This window comes from Nannospalax galili, unplaced genomic scaffold (genome assembly GCF_000622305.1).
Source record: "Nannospalax galili isolate Female #2095 unplaced genomic scaffold, S.galili_v1.0 scaffold818, whole genome shotgun sequence".
NCBI lineage: Eukaryota > Metazoa > Chordata > Mammalia > Rodentia > Spalacidae > Nannospalax > Nannospalax galili.
Genome location: NW_008341874.1, coordinates 758668 through 772334, shown reverse-complemented (window position 1 = coordinate 772334; position 13667 = coordinate 758668). Strand labels below are relative to the sequence as shown.

Below are 13667 nucleotides of genomic sequence, written 5' to 3'. Positions count from 1 at the left end.
AAAGACTCCTGCAAAGCAGTCAACTTTCCTGTTGGCATGCAGGCCCCTGTTGCTTGGGTTGGCTCCCATGCCACAGCACAGAGGGTACTCCCAAGAGACTGAAGGAACACTTTCCCTTTTTTTTTCAGTCTCTTTGAGACTGGGTCTCCCTGTAGCCCCACCTGTCCTGGATTCACTATGGAGACCAGGCTGGCCTCAAACTCACAAAGATCCTCCTGCCTCTGCCTCCCAAGTGCTGGGATTAAAGGTGTGTGCCACCATGCCCGGCTGAACACTTTACCTTTAAGGACAGAATCAGCCACATATATACGCCACACGCAAACAAGATGAAATAGGCTGACAAAAGTCACAGAGGAATGCAAAGAGATGAAAGAAGACAGAACTAACAGAGGTCTGAAAGGCAGACAAAAGGCTCAGGAAATGGGGCAGCAGGCCACCATGGGCTTGGGGAGCTCAGAGTACATGTGGGCCATCGAGTTACTCACCAGAACCACCTCAGAACTACGGGAGCTGAAGACTTCATGGGTCCAGGTCTGGCCAGGTTCGGGGGAACGGTCCCCCTTGCGGTGCAGCTTTAGGCCAACAGTGTGATGTCCCATGGTGTTCAGCAGCTGGGTCACCTCACCTGACTGCAAGTTGTCAAAGTAGATGGTGGCACCCACAATCTGGTCCCCTGAGCAAGGAAGAGCATCAGGTAAGACCCACAAGGTCTCAAGAAAGCTCAATGTAATGAAAATGTTCTGGGCACTAAAAGTGACTTGGCCTTAACTCCATGAACACTATATAGGCATGGCACTGGCCATTGTACAGATGAGGAAACTGAGGTTTAGAAAGGCCAACTAATTTACACAAAGCTGCAAAGCTGGGGTTGGGTGCAGAATCAGATCTGAGGACTACATCTCCAGGACCCCACATGACCACCTTCTCTAAGATTCACAAACAAGGGCACAGAGTGGGAAAGGAAGGACAGGGTACTGACCATCCTTGTGTTGCTGGAACCAGGCCTTCCACAGCCACTTGCTTGGTTCTACCTGGCCCTCTGCCTCCTGCCCTTCCATCTAATAGCCTCTCTTACCACTAGTGCTCAGTCAGTATCTTGGGGAAACTTACCCTCCTTGACCACTCCAGTGCGAGCCGCAGGGGAATTCTGCATCACCTCCTGTACAAAGACTCCATCATCCCTCTGGGCAATGGTCAGCCCATGGGAGCCACTGCCCTGCCAGTTGGGCAGCAGCAGCTCCCTGGTTGTCTCCTCCTCCTTTTCCATCTGGAATGAGGTAAGGAAACGAAGCTCAGGTCAGTGGGGACCATGAGGGCAGAAAAGCATAAGCAAGCCATGGTTCTTTGGTGCTGTGCACACCCGGGGAGTGAAGCCCTCACCCATTCACCTGCTCCCTCCACTCACCTGCCAAGTGAGGGGTTCCCTGGGGAGGAGGGTGACCTGTCACATGTCTTTCTAAGGCACAGCAGAGAAGACGGAAAGGAGGCAAACAACCCTTTGTCCTATCCAGGGCCCAGCTTCCAAACGCAACATGAGGTATCCAGCATTCCCCCATCTAACCTCCATCTCTCTTCACTGTCCCACCTACTGACCTTTGCAGGACTCTATTCCAGAGAGAATGCCTTGCCAGGAGCCCGCCCCTCCTTCTTCTCTTCCTCTCAGTCTCCCTCGTCAGGAATCTCGGTCACACAGCCTAGGAAAAAATTCATGATGTTCAAACTCATCTCCTCCAAACCTCGATGAGCTACCACCCAAGCAATGGCTAGATGCTGTTCCCCAGGCCAGGCCAAAATGCCAGCCCCAGTACAGTCAGCAACTATATGACTGAAGCCTGTTGCCATTGAAAGTGAGGTTAGAGGAAGCCAGACCTGGTCTCCAGTGCCCTAGGACTAGCTATATAGGACTCTGGCCATGGACACTTCACTTCTATGAATCTCTGTCTCCTTGTCTGTGAAAATGGCGATGATAAGAGTTCCAGAAGGATTGAAAGGACAAGAAGAGAACAGCTGGCCCACAGGGAGCCCATGTTCATTAGTCTCTAGAAAAGTTTGGGAGAGAGGATTACTGTTCCTACTTTATAGACAGGAAGACAGGAGACTTTAAGAGGTCAGTTTGCCTAGGGTGCACACTGTGAGTAATGATGCTGATGCCAGGCCCTGGCCTATTTCTGTATGTCTTCCCCTTATGCCACATATGCTCTATAGCTTTTCTTTTCTTCTTTTTTTTTTTCTTTCTTTTTTCTTTTGAGACAAGGTCTCCTTGTAGCATCAGCTGGCCTGGAACTCACTATATAGACCAGGTTGGCTTTGAACTCATAGAGATCTGCCTGCCTCTGCCTCCTGAGTGCTGGGACTGAAGGCGTGCACCACCACGCCCAGCAGCTTTTCACCAATTGTGAGACCTTTCAGAGGGGGCTTCCAAGCAGGAATGATGATGGCACCTCCCTACCCTAGTGATCGTGAAGCCACTGTCTTACCAAGATGGCTTACCATCTTTAAATTGGTCCTCAGGACAAAAAGGGACCCTCACCAGCTGGAAGTTCTAAAAGCCATACCCCAGGCAGCGGCATGACACCCTAACCCCACCAGGCTCGCAAGCCAAGAGACCAAAGTAAAGCTGAGCCCAGCTCAGGCCCATGGTGAGTCAAGGCCCATCTGGCTGCCCACACTGGGCCCTGAGCCAGGTGCTGTAGGTAAAGCCATCACTCTGGCCACAGGATGAGCTGTCAGCTACAGAGTCACCCTGGGAAGGAGCTTCCCTGGGAAGCTACTGGGCAGGACTGTGAATATAGGAATGAACTACAGCCACCCACATAAAATGGCAGCGGCAGCCATCTAAGGCATGCCTGTGAAATTGTGTGTGGGACACTATAAATTGTGGTGTGCCTCTCACCCAAAGCCCCACCTTGAAGCTGTTTACATCCAGAAATTAGTCAACCAATCAATAAATACATGCTTACAGATTGCCTTCCATAAGTCCAACTTTGTACTGGATGCTGCAGAAGATACTGGCCAGGGACAAACACAGCTCAGCCCAGCACTTAATTGCACACTGCATTAGATTGTTACCTCCCATGCATCCTCTAAACATTTATTGAATGCACTCCATGTGCCAGATATGGAGATTTAAAAGACTTAGAATCCTGTCCTGGACATAAATTATAAGTAAGGTGCTCTGGGTGTGACAGATAGGAGCTTGCAATGTTCCAGAAGGCTTAAAAGCCTCCTTGGGAATGAAATATACATGGGCCTTCAAAGGTGCTAGTGTTGGCCTCTAGAATGCGACAGTGCCTCTTAGAATTTCATGGGCACTTAGCAGTTCCTGTGTCAGGCAGAAAGCAACATGGACGAAAGGTAAACACAGAAATAAAGCCCAGATCACCACACCTGTTCTTGCATCTGACAAACTTATAAATGCAGTGTTTATCACCGGCCGTCTTGACAACACAGGAGCACAGGTGCGAGCTCGGGAAACACTCCCGACCTTGCCTTCCCCGCAGGCAGGAGAGGCTGCTTCAAAAGGAAAGTCACACTGACTCTTCTCAATATGAAACGGTCAGCCCTGCCCCAGTGTTGGCGCTGAGAAGCCAGCAGGGAAGGTAAAAAGCTCTAGCCCAGGCCTCTAAGAAATGAAGTTGCCCCTTAGGGTTGCCCCAGTGCCCGTCTTCCTCCTTGTACAGGGCCCCTTGTTCAGCCAAGCATCCTGGTGCTGAGCCAGCAGAGGGGAGAGAGCGTGCCAGCTCACTCTCGCCCACATGGCAGCCCCACCCTCCCTCCTTCCCTGGTGAGTCACTGCAGTCGGCAGCAACAGCTCCAGACATGCACAGGGTCACGCCTAAAGCCTAGTCCACCGAGTGCCTTCCGGGCCAGGCCCCAGGTGTCAGAGGGGCTGGGACTCCTCAGGACCTCCCTGCCAGCTTCTCTTAACTGAGCCCTAGGATCCAGGACCCTAGAAGAAAAGCACTGAGGCTCAACAGGACTTGCTCTGTGCTTCACCCAGGCGGCCTCCAAGGGAAAAGTCATTCTGAAAAGCTCTTACAACTGGTGAGAACAGGAACCATTGGACTTGATGCTCCAAGTTAGTCCTGGCCCAGCACTCCGTGGCTTTCGGGCGGTGCATGGGGGGGCGGGGCTGCTGCCAAGTACCTATCTGCTCTGGCACTGACCCTGCTGTCCTGACACAGCCAGGAAGGACTCCCTTCTCACTCAATCCAGATGGGCATGGGATGCACATGTGACGCCATGATGGCAAAGGCCTTGTTTTCTGCATCTGAGTCCCAGCCCTTGGTCTGTCCTCTACCCCTGGAGCCTGTACTAAGTCTGGATGCTCCTCCCTTTCCTCCCACACAGGTTAAGTTAGGCCTCCCAGGGCATCCAAAGGAAGGTCTTTGGCACTATGGGGAATTCCTCACAACTCAGTCACTCATCACAAGCCTTTGGAGCTTGAGTAAACTTCAGAGGTGTACTAACCAACGTGGCTTTTTAAATTTAGGCTGATTAGCCCAGCATGGTGGTATATACCTATAATCCAAGCAATCAAAAAGTCAAGGCAAAATGATCAGGAATTCAATGTAATCTGGGCTACAGAGTAGTTCAAGGCCAGCCTGGACTATATGAGAACCTGTCTCTAAAAGCCTAAAATAAAATAAAATCATTTTAGGCTGATTAAATTAAAAATTTATGGATTTTAAAAACTTTAATTATATGTATGTGTGCGTACATGCACATGAGTACAGTAGCCCAAGGAGGCCAGAGGCATTGGATCCCCCTGAAACTGAAGTTTATAAGCAGTTGTACCCACACAACATGGGTGCTGAGAACTAAACTCAGGTCCTCTGCAAGAATAACACACATTCTTAACCACTAAACCATCTCTCTAGCCTGTGCTTTTTGGTTGGTTGGTGGGGGCGGTGTTTGCTTCTTTTTTGGAAACAGGGTCTCAGATTGTCCATGCTGGCCTCAAACTTGCCATGTAGCTGAGGATAACCTTGAACTTCCTGATCCTCCTGTTCCCACCTCCTGAGTACAAGGGTACACTACCAGACCCAGCTTTAAATTTAAGTAGCTCGTTGGTTTCAGCCACCACATTACAGGTGCCCAACAGCCACAGGTGGCTGCCATTGCTGTGTTTAGACAGCACAGATACCAGTTTCCTAACAGAATTCTATCTGCTACTCACACATATAGAAAGGAAAGTATAGAGAGGTGAAACTAGAGGCATGTAAGGGTCCTGGAACCCAGGTCACCTAGGTTCAGCCCTGTGGCCCACTGGAGATTGATTTGGTGTCCTTTTTAATAGGAAGGGATGGGGGTGTAGTAGAGATCCCCTAAGGCAGAAGGCTGCTTGGAGGACAGAAAAAGAGTGAAGGGGTGAGGCTGCTCTTTGGGGATGAAGAGATGGTTCAGCAGTTAAGAGTGCTCTTCCAGAGGACCTGAGCTCAATTCTCAGCACCCACATCAAGTGTCCTGTAACTCCAGCTCTAGGGAATCTGCCACATCCAGCCTTTGAGGGAACCTGCACTCACATGTACTCACAAATACATGTAATTGAATAAATTATTTTCTTTTTTGGGATTTTTTTTTTGGTTTGGTTTGGTTTGGTTTTTGAGACAAGGTCTCTCTGTAGCCCCAGCTGGCCTGGAACTCGCTTTGTAGACCAGGCTGGCCTTGAACTCACAGAAATATGCCTGCCTCTGTCTCCCGAGTATCATTTTCTTTTGTTTGTTTGTTTGTTTGTTTGTTTGTTTGTTTGTTTTAAAAAAAAAAGGACACTCTAGGTGCAGAACTGAGAGGACACAGGGACACACACAATTCAGATCAGATGCCATGACAGAATGCCCTGTTCTGTAAGCAAAACCATAAAGATGTACCCAGCATCAGGGCTCTGCCTGTGCCCACAGGGTTCACCCAGGAAGCAGAGTCCTTGCCATGAGCAGAGTTCCTGGCAAGGACCAGAGAAGCATTTTCTCCTGTCTGTCATGAAGGAACCGGGCCTTTTCTTTCCTCTCCCCCGGGAACAGGCTCAAGGTAATTGCTGCTACAGCATCATGCAGCCTTACAGTCACTGCCTGTGATGACAGGAACAGATGCTCACTCTCTGAGTGACAAGCCCAAAGGCCTCAGTGCCTGAATGGGCCAAACCTGAAAACAAGATACATGCAAGAAGGGAACATGGCTGTGTATCCTCTTAGCACAAACTGTACACAAAGGTGATACTTCAAGGGAGAGAGACACACTCCACCTACATACATCAGGGAGGACCCCAATGACAGGGATACTTCCAGCACAGCAGCACCCTATATGCTAACCAACCAGCCATACACACAAGTCCAGAGATAAAGCAGTTTTTATTCAGAGAATGCAATGACTCACAAGCAGAATTAGAGACCTCCACCAGAGGGAAAGCCCTAGACACTCATAACCAGTCGAGGGGTTGGTAGTCAGAGAACAGAGCCACACCCAGCAGGGAGACATACTCTCATAAACACTCCCAGGCACAAAGAGGAAGAGACAGCTCTATACTGCAAGAAACCGCCTCTATCATGAGTTTAAGAGAATGAGAATTTGGCAAAGCACCAAGTACCAGGTACTGTGCTGGTGACATCCCATGTCCAGGGTCCTGCCTCATCTACAAACAAGGTGAGCACTACCATTCACTGGGAGATGGGACGACCATGGCAGACCCTAATCCCAGAGAAACAAGGAAAAACACTGCAGTGGAATCTCTCCTATGGTCTAAGCCCCCAAATGGGTCTCCAAAGTTGTAGCTAGCAGACTTCTATTTGGGGAAGGGGGGAGTCTTATTCTACCCAGAGCAAGCTAAGTTGACATTAAGTGCCTTTGACCAGGGCTGGCAAGATGGCTCAGCAGGTAAAGGTACTTGCCACCAAGCCTGATGACCTGAATTCAATTCCTAGAACCCACATGGTAGAAGAAGAGAATTGATTCCTACAAGATGTTCTCTTACCTCTACATGTGCACCATGGCACAAGTATATTCCACACACACACACACACACACACACACACACACATAAAACATACAACTTTATGACTGAGCATGATAGTACATGTCTTTAATCCCAACACTTGGGAAGCAAAGGTAGAAGGATCTCTGTGAGACTGTGGCCAGCTTGGTCTACATAGCAAATTTCAGGCCAACTGGAGCTACAAGGAGACCCTGTCTCTTAAAAAAAAAAACAAGACTAAGGTTGGACATAGTGGCCCATGCCACCTGTAATCTCAACACTCAGGAGGCAGAGACAAGAAGATCTCAAGTTCTAGGCAACCTAGGATACATAGTTAGACATAATGGAGGTACTTTCAACTAACAGGAGGGAATAATCAAGGAGAATTAAACGAAGACGTTGCAAGACCCAGATGACTCAGGCACTGGAGGGCTATTCAGAGAAAGCAGAGAAACACAGAAGGACACATACACACCACACACACACACACACACACACACACATCACATGCACACAAAGTTTTGTCAGCCCCATGTCCCACCCTTCACAGCTCAGCAGTGGGACCTTTTACCAGCTCACAGCAGATGCCTGTTCACCTGGTGCTCATGTCCCTGTGTATGGGCCTTCCTCTCTGTGTATGCACCTGCCAATCATGGCCTATGCTACCTGCCCTAGGGGGAGGGAGATGGTGCTGGCCCAGCCCACAGCTCCTACCAGCAGGAAACTCTACAGGCTTCCTTCCTCTAACCCTTCCCCATCAGCCCCTCCCCATCATGGTGGTGTTTCTGCATGTGGACCTCCAGAGCATCTTCGTACCCAGTCCCAGTCCAGTGCCTTGATTCCACCTCTACTTCTCTTTGGCCACATACCTCTTCCTCCGACTCTTCCAACAAGCACGAAGCCCCAGAGCTCCAAGTTCTCACTTTCAGCAGGAAGGGAGATTACCTCCTCCTCCCTTGGCCAAGAGGGACTCTCCACCTCCCCTTGTGACACAGATTCTGGAAAGCATCACATTATCCACACCTGGCCACAGGGAAGTTCCACACCTGGCCACAGCCTCCAGGAAGAATGGGCCTTGAGGAAGGACCACTGGGATTAAGACACTAGCTCTGAAGTAGTTTCCTTCGTTTGTGGAGGGGCAAGCGGAGAAGGACTGAGAAGTGTGTTGTGTTGCCCTTGGGGGTGAATTACAGCTTGGAAACTGCCCTGTGCCCCACCCATGGCCCAGCTCCTAGAGGGTGCTGCACGTTTGCCCCCCAGTGGTCAGGCCATGTAGTGCAGGGACTCAGGGCCAGGCTGCCTAACAGCCACCCCCCCAGCCTAGCCAGGACACGTAGCCAGGATCAGCTCCAGGCACTTCCCCTTCCCCCAGAACCTCCGCTCAGGCCCCTGGGGACCAGGCAGGATGCCCCTCCCTGACAGGCTATGTGCTATGCCTTGCTCAGCCTACATCTGTGGGGACTGCACTCCCAAGGCTGCCCTGTCCCTCAAGAAGACTCCAGACTCAAGCATCAGGCCTGGACCTGTACTGGGCAAAGGCACTTACTCCAGTCCCTAACTACTGCCTCTGCACACCTGCACGGAACCACCATCCTAGAGCAGACTGTCATTGCCCCTGGCCTCCAAGTCTCAAGAGGCCAGCAGAGGTGACACATCCAGGCCCACCACAGTGCGAGGGCCCCATGAACAGCCAACAGGACATCCTCTCACAGGCAATGACACAAACTCCACTAGGACACACAGAGACCCAAGGCCACAGTGGAACAACAACTGCTGCAATGTAAACAGTGACAGACCGAAGACCAATTAGTTGAGCCTTAGCCCCAATGGGAACTGGGGCCAGCAGGGAGGAAGGGGAGTATCATCAAAACACATACAGACATTTCTGCAGAGACTTTCTGTCCACCCCCCCCACCCTCCACATGCCCCCCATATCTCCTTGGGCACACTCAGGCATTAGGAATGCTTGGGAAGTCCGACAGACGGTCCAATAGTCAAGCCTAGAGAAAATGCACACTCCCAGAGAGCCTGCTTCAAGCCTGTGGGAGGCAAAGAGAAAGCCCTAGATATTCACCACTGCCACAGCCCAAGTGAAACAGCACATTCTAAACGGGCGGCCACCTCCCTTCCTCTAACCTAAGAGTGTACAAGCACATAGTCAGCCCAGCCCCAAGGAGAGAAACTTGTGGGTGTCCAGGCAATAATATTCCCTTCAGAAGTCAGACTAGCTCTCCCAGTCTGCCTCTGTCCCCTGGCGGTTCCCAAGTTCTGAAAAAGGTAGTGACCACACCCCAGTGCCCTACACTCCTTCACCCCCACGGCTTTGCCCCAACCCCTCAAACCAGCTCCTCAGGCTCAGAGCTGAGTGCTCTGCCAGAACCTGCCAGACAGTTCCAAGTGGAGCAAAAGAATCTGGCCTAGTGGGGCCCAGCTCAGCACCTTTACCTAGAGACACCCTGGGGCTGAAGTGACCCAGGGTCTCCTTGCCCACTCCCTGCCCTTGACTAATGCTTCTCTCTCTCTCTCTCTCTCTCTCTCTCACACACACACACACACACGCACACATTCTTTCTGAACTTGATGAATTGAGGAAAAATAAGGGCTTTGGTTCTTTCTGCAGAAAGTTAAAATCCATTTGACATAAAATTTTTTTTCTCCCTCTCTCCCCCCTCCCTCCCTCCCTTCCTCCCTCCCTCCCTCTCTCCCTACCCTGGCCCTGTAGCCTCACCCTCCAACCATGTCTGGCTACTCCTCAGGTCTGTGGGGTCTCAGGCTAGGTCCCCCTGCATCTCTGCTGGGGACTTCCATGTCAGCAGCTCTAAGCCTTGCAGGACTCACGTGGATCCACAAGTGTCCTTGCTCTCTCTGCAGTGTCCCTGCACATAATCTCTTAGGGACAAGAAAGCTTTAGGGAGGGGTTCAGACATCCTCCAGCCCCCATCCCCTACCAGCACTAGCTCAGCTCACATGGTCCCAGTTTCTTTCCCACCCTCCCTCACCCAGAGTAAGGAAGTGCCCCCTATGTGCAAGGTTCCCTCATACCTCAACATCTGCACACTCTACAGACCAGGTGCAAGCCTAGTCCCAGAGTCCCTCCAGGTGAGGGAAGGAAGTTACCCATTCAGCTTGGGAAAAGGAAAGTGACACACCCTGCCCCAGGGACTGCCCTCAGGGAACATGACCAAAGCAGTTCTACTCACCTAGATTGTACTGGTGTAGGTAGAGACCCTTAAATGTTTCCCAAGGCAGCTTTAATTTCACCACCCCTCCCCCATCCACCTATTGGGACAGCACCCAGTTGAAGCTTTGAAAGCCATGAGCTTAACCCAACACCATAGGCTCCTGCTAGGAAGGGCATGCCATAGATGGTCTCTGCTGCCAAAGGTTAAACTGTAATGGGAGACTGTTTCAAAGTCATTTATTGGGGGCCCAGTGGTTGTTCTGAGGGAGGGAGAAAGAGCTCTAAGTCCACACACACACACACACACACACACACACACACACACACATACACCAGGAATTCCAGGTCACTGTCCAAGGACCCCAACTGCCACAGGATGCTACACACTGCCTTTCTACAAATCCCCTCTGCAGAGCATGGCCACTGCTCAGCAATCACCCCAGGAACACCTAGTGGGCGCAGAGGCAGCCCAGGACCACACCCTGCCAAGCTAAATGCAGAGCAGACTCAAATGCGGGCGATACTCTGTGGTCACACTGTGCAGAAGTGACAGAGAGCATGCACACACACACAACACAACACACATGACAACACAACACACATATGCACACATGCACATACTACGGTCAGTTGAAGTTGAGTTTGCTATCCCCGGGTCCCCCGCAAGAGTCCCCTCAGCCTCCTTCCACAGCAAGGGGTACATCTAGTCCTGCTCCCAATTCAGGAGTCCCTCCCGACCAGCGCCACCCAGGGTCTGTGCCTCTAGACAGGGCCTGGGACTGCGGGGGTGCCCAGCCCTGCCAGAGGTGGCCCAGGCCCTCACACACTGCACATCCCCTCCCTGCATGGGAAAGCCTTACATAACCCAGTTCTCTGCACACACCCTAAACACGCTGCCTTTCCAACCCCACAGCAGGATCTCGCCCCCCGCCCTCTCTGCTGGACCGCTCTGCGGGAGTGGAGGGTTCCAGAGAGCGCGACGAAGTCCTTCACCTTCGCCAAGCGCTCCGGCCTCCACCGCCCACACGCAACCCCTTCCCCCCCCCCTTTGCCCCTCACCACTCCTCCCCGAATTCTGGTTTGAATTAGTCACCGGCTCCAACCACTACATTCCTCAGGCTGCTGGCGTCCAGCCAGGCGCTGGGGCGGGGGCCATGCCGCCCGGACGAGTTCGGTAGTGGGGTAGGGGAGAAAGCACCGCCTCTAGACGGGGCAGGGGAGGTTCTGGGGACCCTGTCGCTGCACAGTCCCCCCTCCCCGCCCACCCCAGCGCAGGAATCTCCCTAATTATGTCCCCCACCCCCACTCGCACCCATCCCGGAGGGAAGCGCGCTCCTGCAAACTTCCAGGCTCCGACGCCCTGGAGGAAGAAGGGAGTTTTCTGGAGCTGGGAACTCGGAGGGGCAAGGCTAGGGTGGGACAGCTGGAGGGGGGCTGAAGGGGCCGCCAGGAACCCGAAAGGGAGACGCTGGAGGTACAGAGCAGGGTGGGGCTGAGGGGCCTCCGAACGCGGGGAGGGACGGAGGTGTGGGGAGCAGCGGAGGACATCAGAGGGGGCGCGCCGCGCAGGGGCGCCCCGAGAGGATTGCGGAAAACTTCTCCAGTAAACACGGAATGGGAACCGAGGAGGACGCTGGGCCACCGCCCCAACCAGAGGGAGTGGGACAGGGGCCACTAGGCCTGGACCGCAGAGCGACAGAAATACGAAGCTCAGCAAAGCACACTACCAAGCGATTTCCTAACTTTGCCCAACTTGCGCCCCAACTCCGGAGACATTCTCAAAGCGCGACGTGTCGCCGGCCCCGGCAGCCAGGGGCGGCTCCGTTTGCTCCAAACTCTTGGAATAGTCACAGTGACACTCCTGCAAATGCACCTCGTCTGAGCCCCACCACCCACCTCACTCCACTGGCCAGTGGTGCCCTGGCCCCAGACCCCTCCAGAGAGCGCTTGGCGCGCCTACCTGCGGGCTCAGGCCCGGCAAGCAGCCATAGCCGGCGTGGGGCCCGAGGTCGCTGTGCTGTGGCTGCTGGCGACGACGAGCCCTGGTCGGGGCGGGTCTGGCAGGGCGGGCAGTGCAGTCCCCGCGGCAGAGCTGCTCCAAGTGGCCGGGCCCCCGCGCGCGGAGGCGGCTCTTGTAACTCGGGCTCCGGCGGGCGGGTCTGCTCCGAGCAGTGGGGAGAGGGCGGGGCCGGGCGGGGCCGAGTGGGGCTGGGACCTGCGGGCCCCGCAGACTCTGGAACCACCCGGGAGTGGGTTGCTGAGGGAGGCTGCGGAGGGGGCGCAGGGACAAGCAGGCATCGCCTTCTCCCTTCCCCGATCCTATCTATTGCCCCTGTCCGGGATCTGGAACTTACTCCCGCCCCGCAATTTGTGCAGTGTATGTCTTCATGGACAAGAAATTCCTGGAAGCACGCAGGGGTTTGCCCTCACAGTTGGGACTGAGTGTCAACCCATTCTGCAGAAGGAGTCAAGAAGCATAGATGATTCAGCCGCCACCTCCAGCCTCAACACGGACCTTTGAGCTTTCCCTCAAGTTTAGAGGACACTTCAATCCTAGGCCCTAGCCTTCTCTCCAGGCTCCCAAGCTTCATGCAACCGCGCCCATTTCTGGCCTTCCGTCTTTCTTGGAGCTCTCTCATCTCCTACGACAGAACACGCTGACTCGAGACTCTGGCCCCCTCACCCCTAGAGTCGGAATCACCTCGCCCCTACACCACGGTGCTGCTCAGTTGCTGCAGAGACACCAGAGTTGGGCCTGCAGCCCTCGGAGGAGTGATGGGCTGCTCACCCTCTCTGCAGACCCTGTCCCTCCTGCCCAGGATCCAGCCTTTCCTCTGCCTTCCCAGTCCTTCTCCCACCCTCTGCAGCCCCTCCCCCATCTCCCCATTTTCAGGACGCTGAGCTTCCCAATTTACAGCCATTTCCCACAGCCACTTCTAACTATATGGGGATTTTATTAAACGCCTAATGACGGGGTGCAGGGGCCTTCTAGCTATATCCCCCTTCACACCTCCCTTTGTCTTTTTCCTCATGAGTCCTCTTATCCTCCCTGGCAGGTGGCTACTCAACTGCCCACTCCAGTTTCCCTTCTTTCCCAAAAGCTGCTGGAGACCTCAGGCTGGAGAACAGACGTTGGCCTGAGGTAGGAGCACCCTCTTTGCTACAAGATCTTGAGTGGGCTGGGGCTGAGACCAGCCCTGCCCTGTCCTCTAAAATGGCAAACATGTTTACAGGCTAAAAATATCAGCCAAGTCTACTGCCAGCCCCGGGGGCTGTGTCTAGGTCCAGTTACCGCACAGGGTACAGGCAGTGGGGGAAGGAAGAGACTGCAGAAGGCTACAGGCACATCTATAATGGACACACCAAGGTGGAGAAACATACATGAGACTCAGACAGGTATGGACATGTCAAGACTCAAGTAAAGCAGAGACTTGCCACCAGCACATTCTCTCTCTCTCTCTCTCTCTCTCTCTCTCATCACACACAGGTAATCTAGTGACTCAACCCCACCAGACACAT

General features: G+C 53.2%; 1 protein-coding gene across 4 annotated transcripts in view; it reads right to left on the bottom strand.

Moving 5' to 3' along the window:
- The window catches only part of Ahnak (AHNAK nucleoprotein), a 110383-nt gene extending 98099 nt beyond the window's left edge, over positions 1-12284 (bottom strand). For 2 of the 4 annotated variants that reach the window (XM_029565609.1, XM_029565611.1), the window contains exons 1-4: positions 12109-12269; positions 1594-1694; positions 1111-1267; positions 486-673 (exon numbers count right to left, since the gene is read on the bottom strand). In XM_029565609.1, the coding sequence (XP_029421469.1) occupies positions 486-673; positions 1111-1267 (345 nt within the window). In that variant the 5' untranslated portion in view covers positions 1594-1694; positions 12109-12269. Of the gene's footprint in view, positions 1-485; positions 674-1110; positions 1268-1593; positions 1695-12108 lie in introns of all 4 variants that reach the window. The other 2 variants (XM_029565612.1, XM_029565610.1) reach the window with 2 other exon arrangements.
- Positions 12285-13667: the final 1383 nt, after the last annotated feature.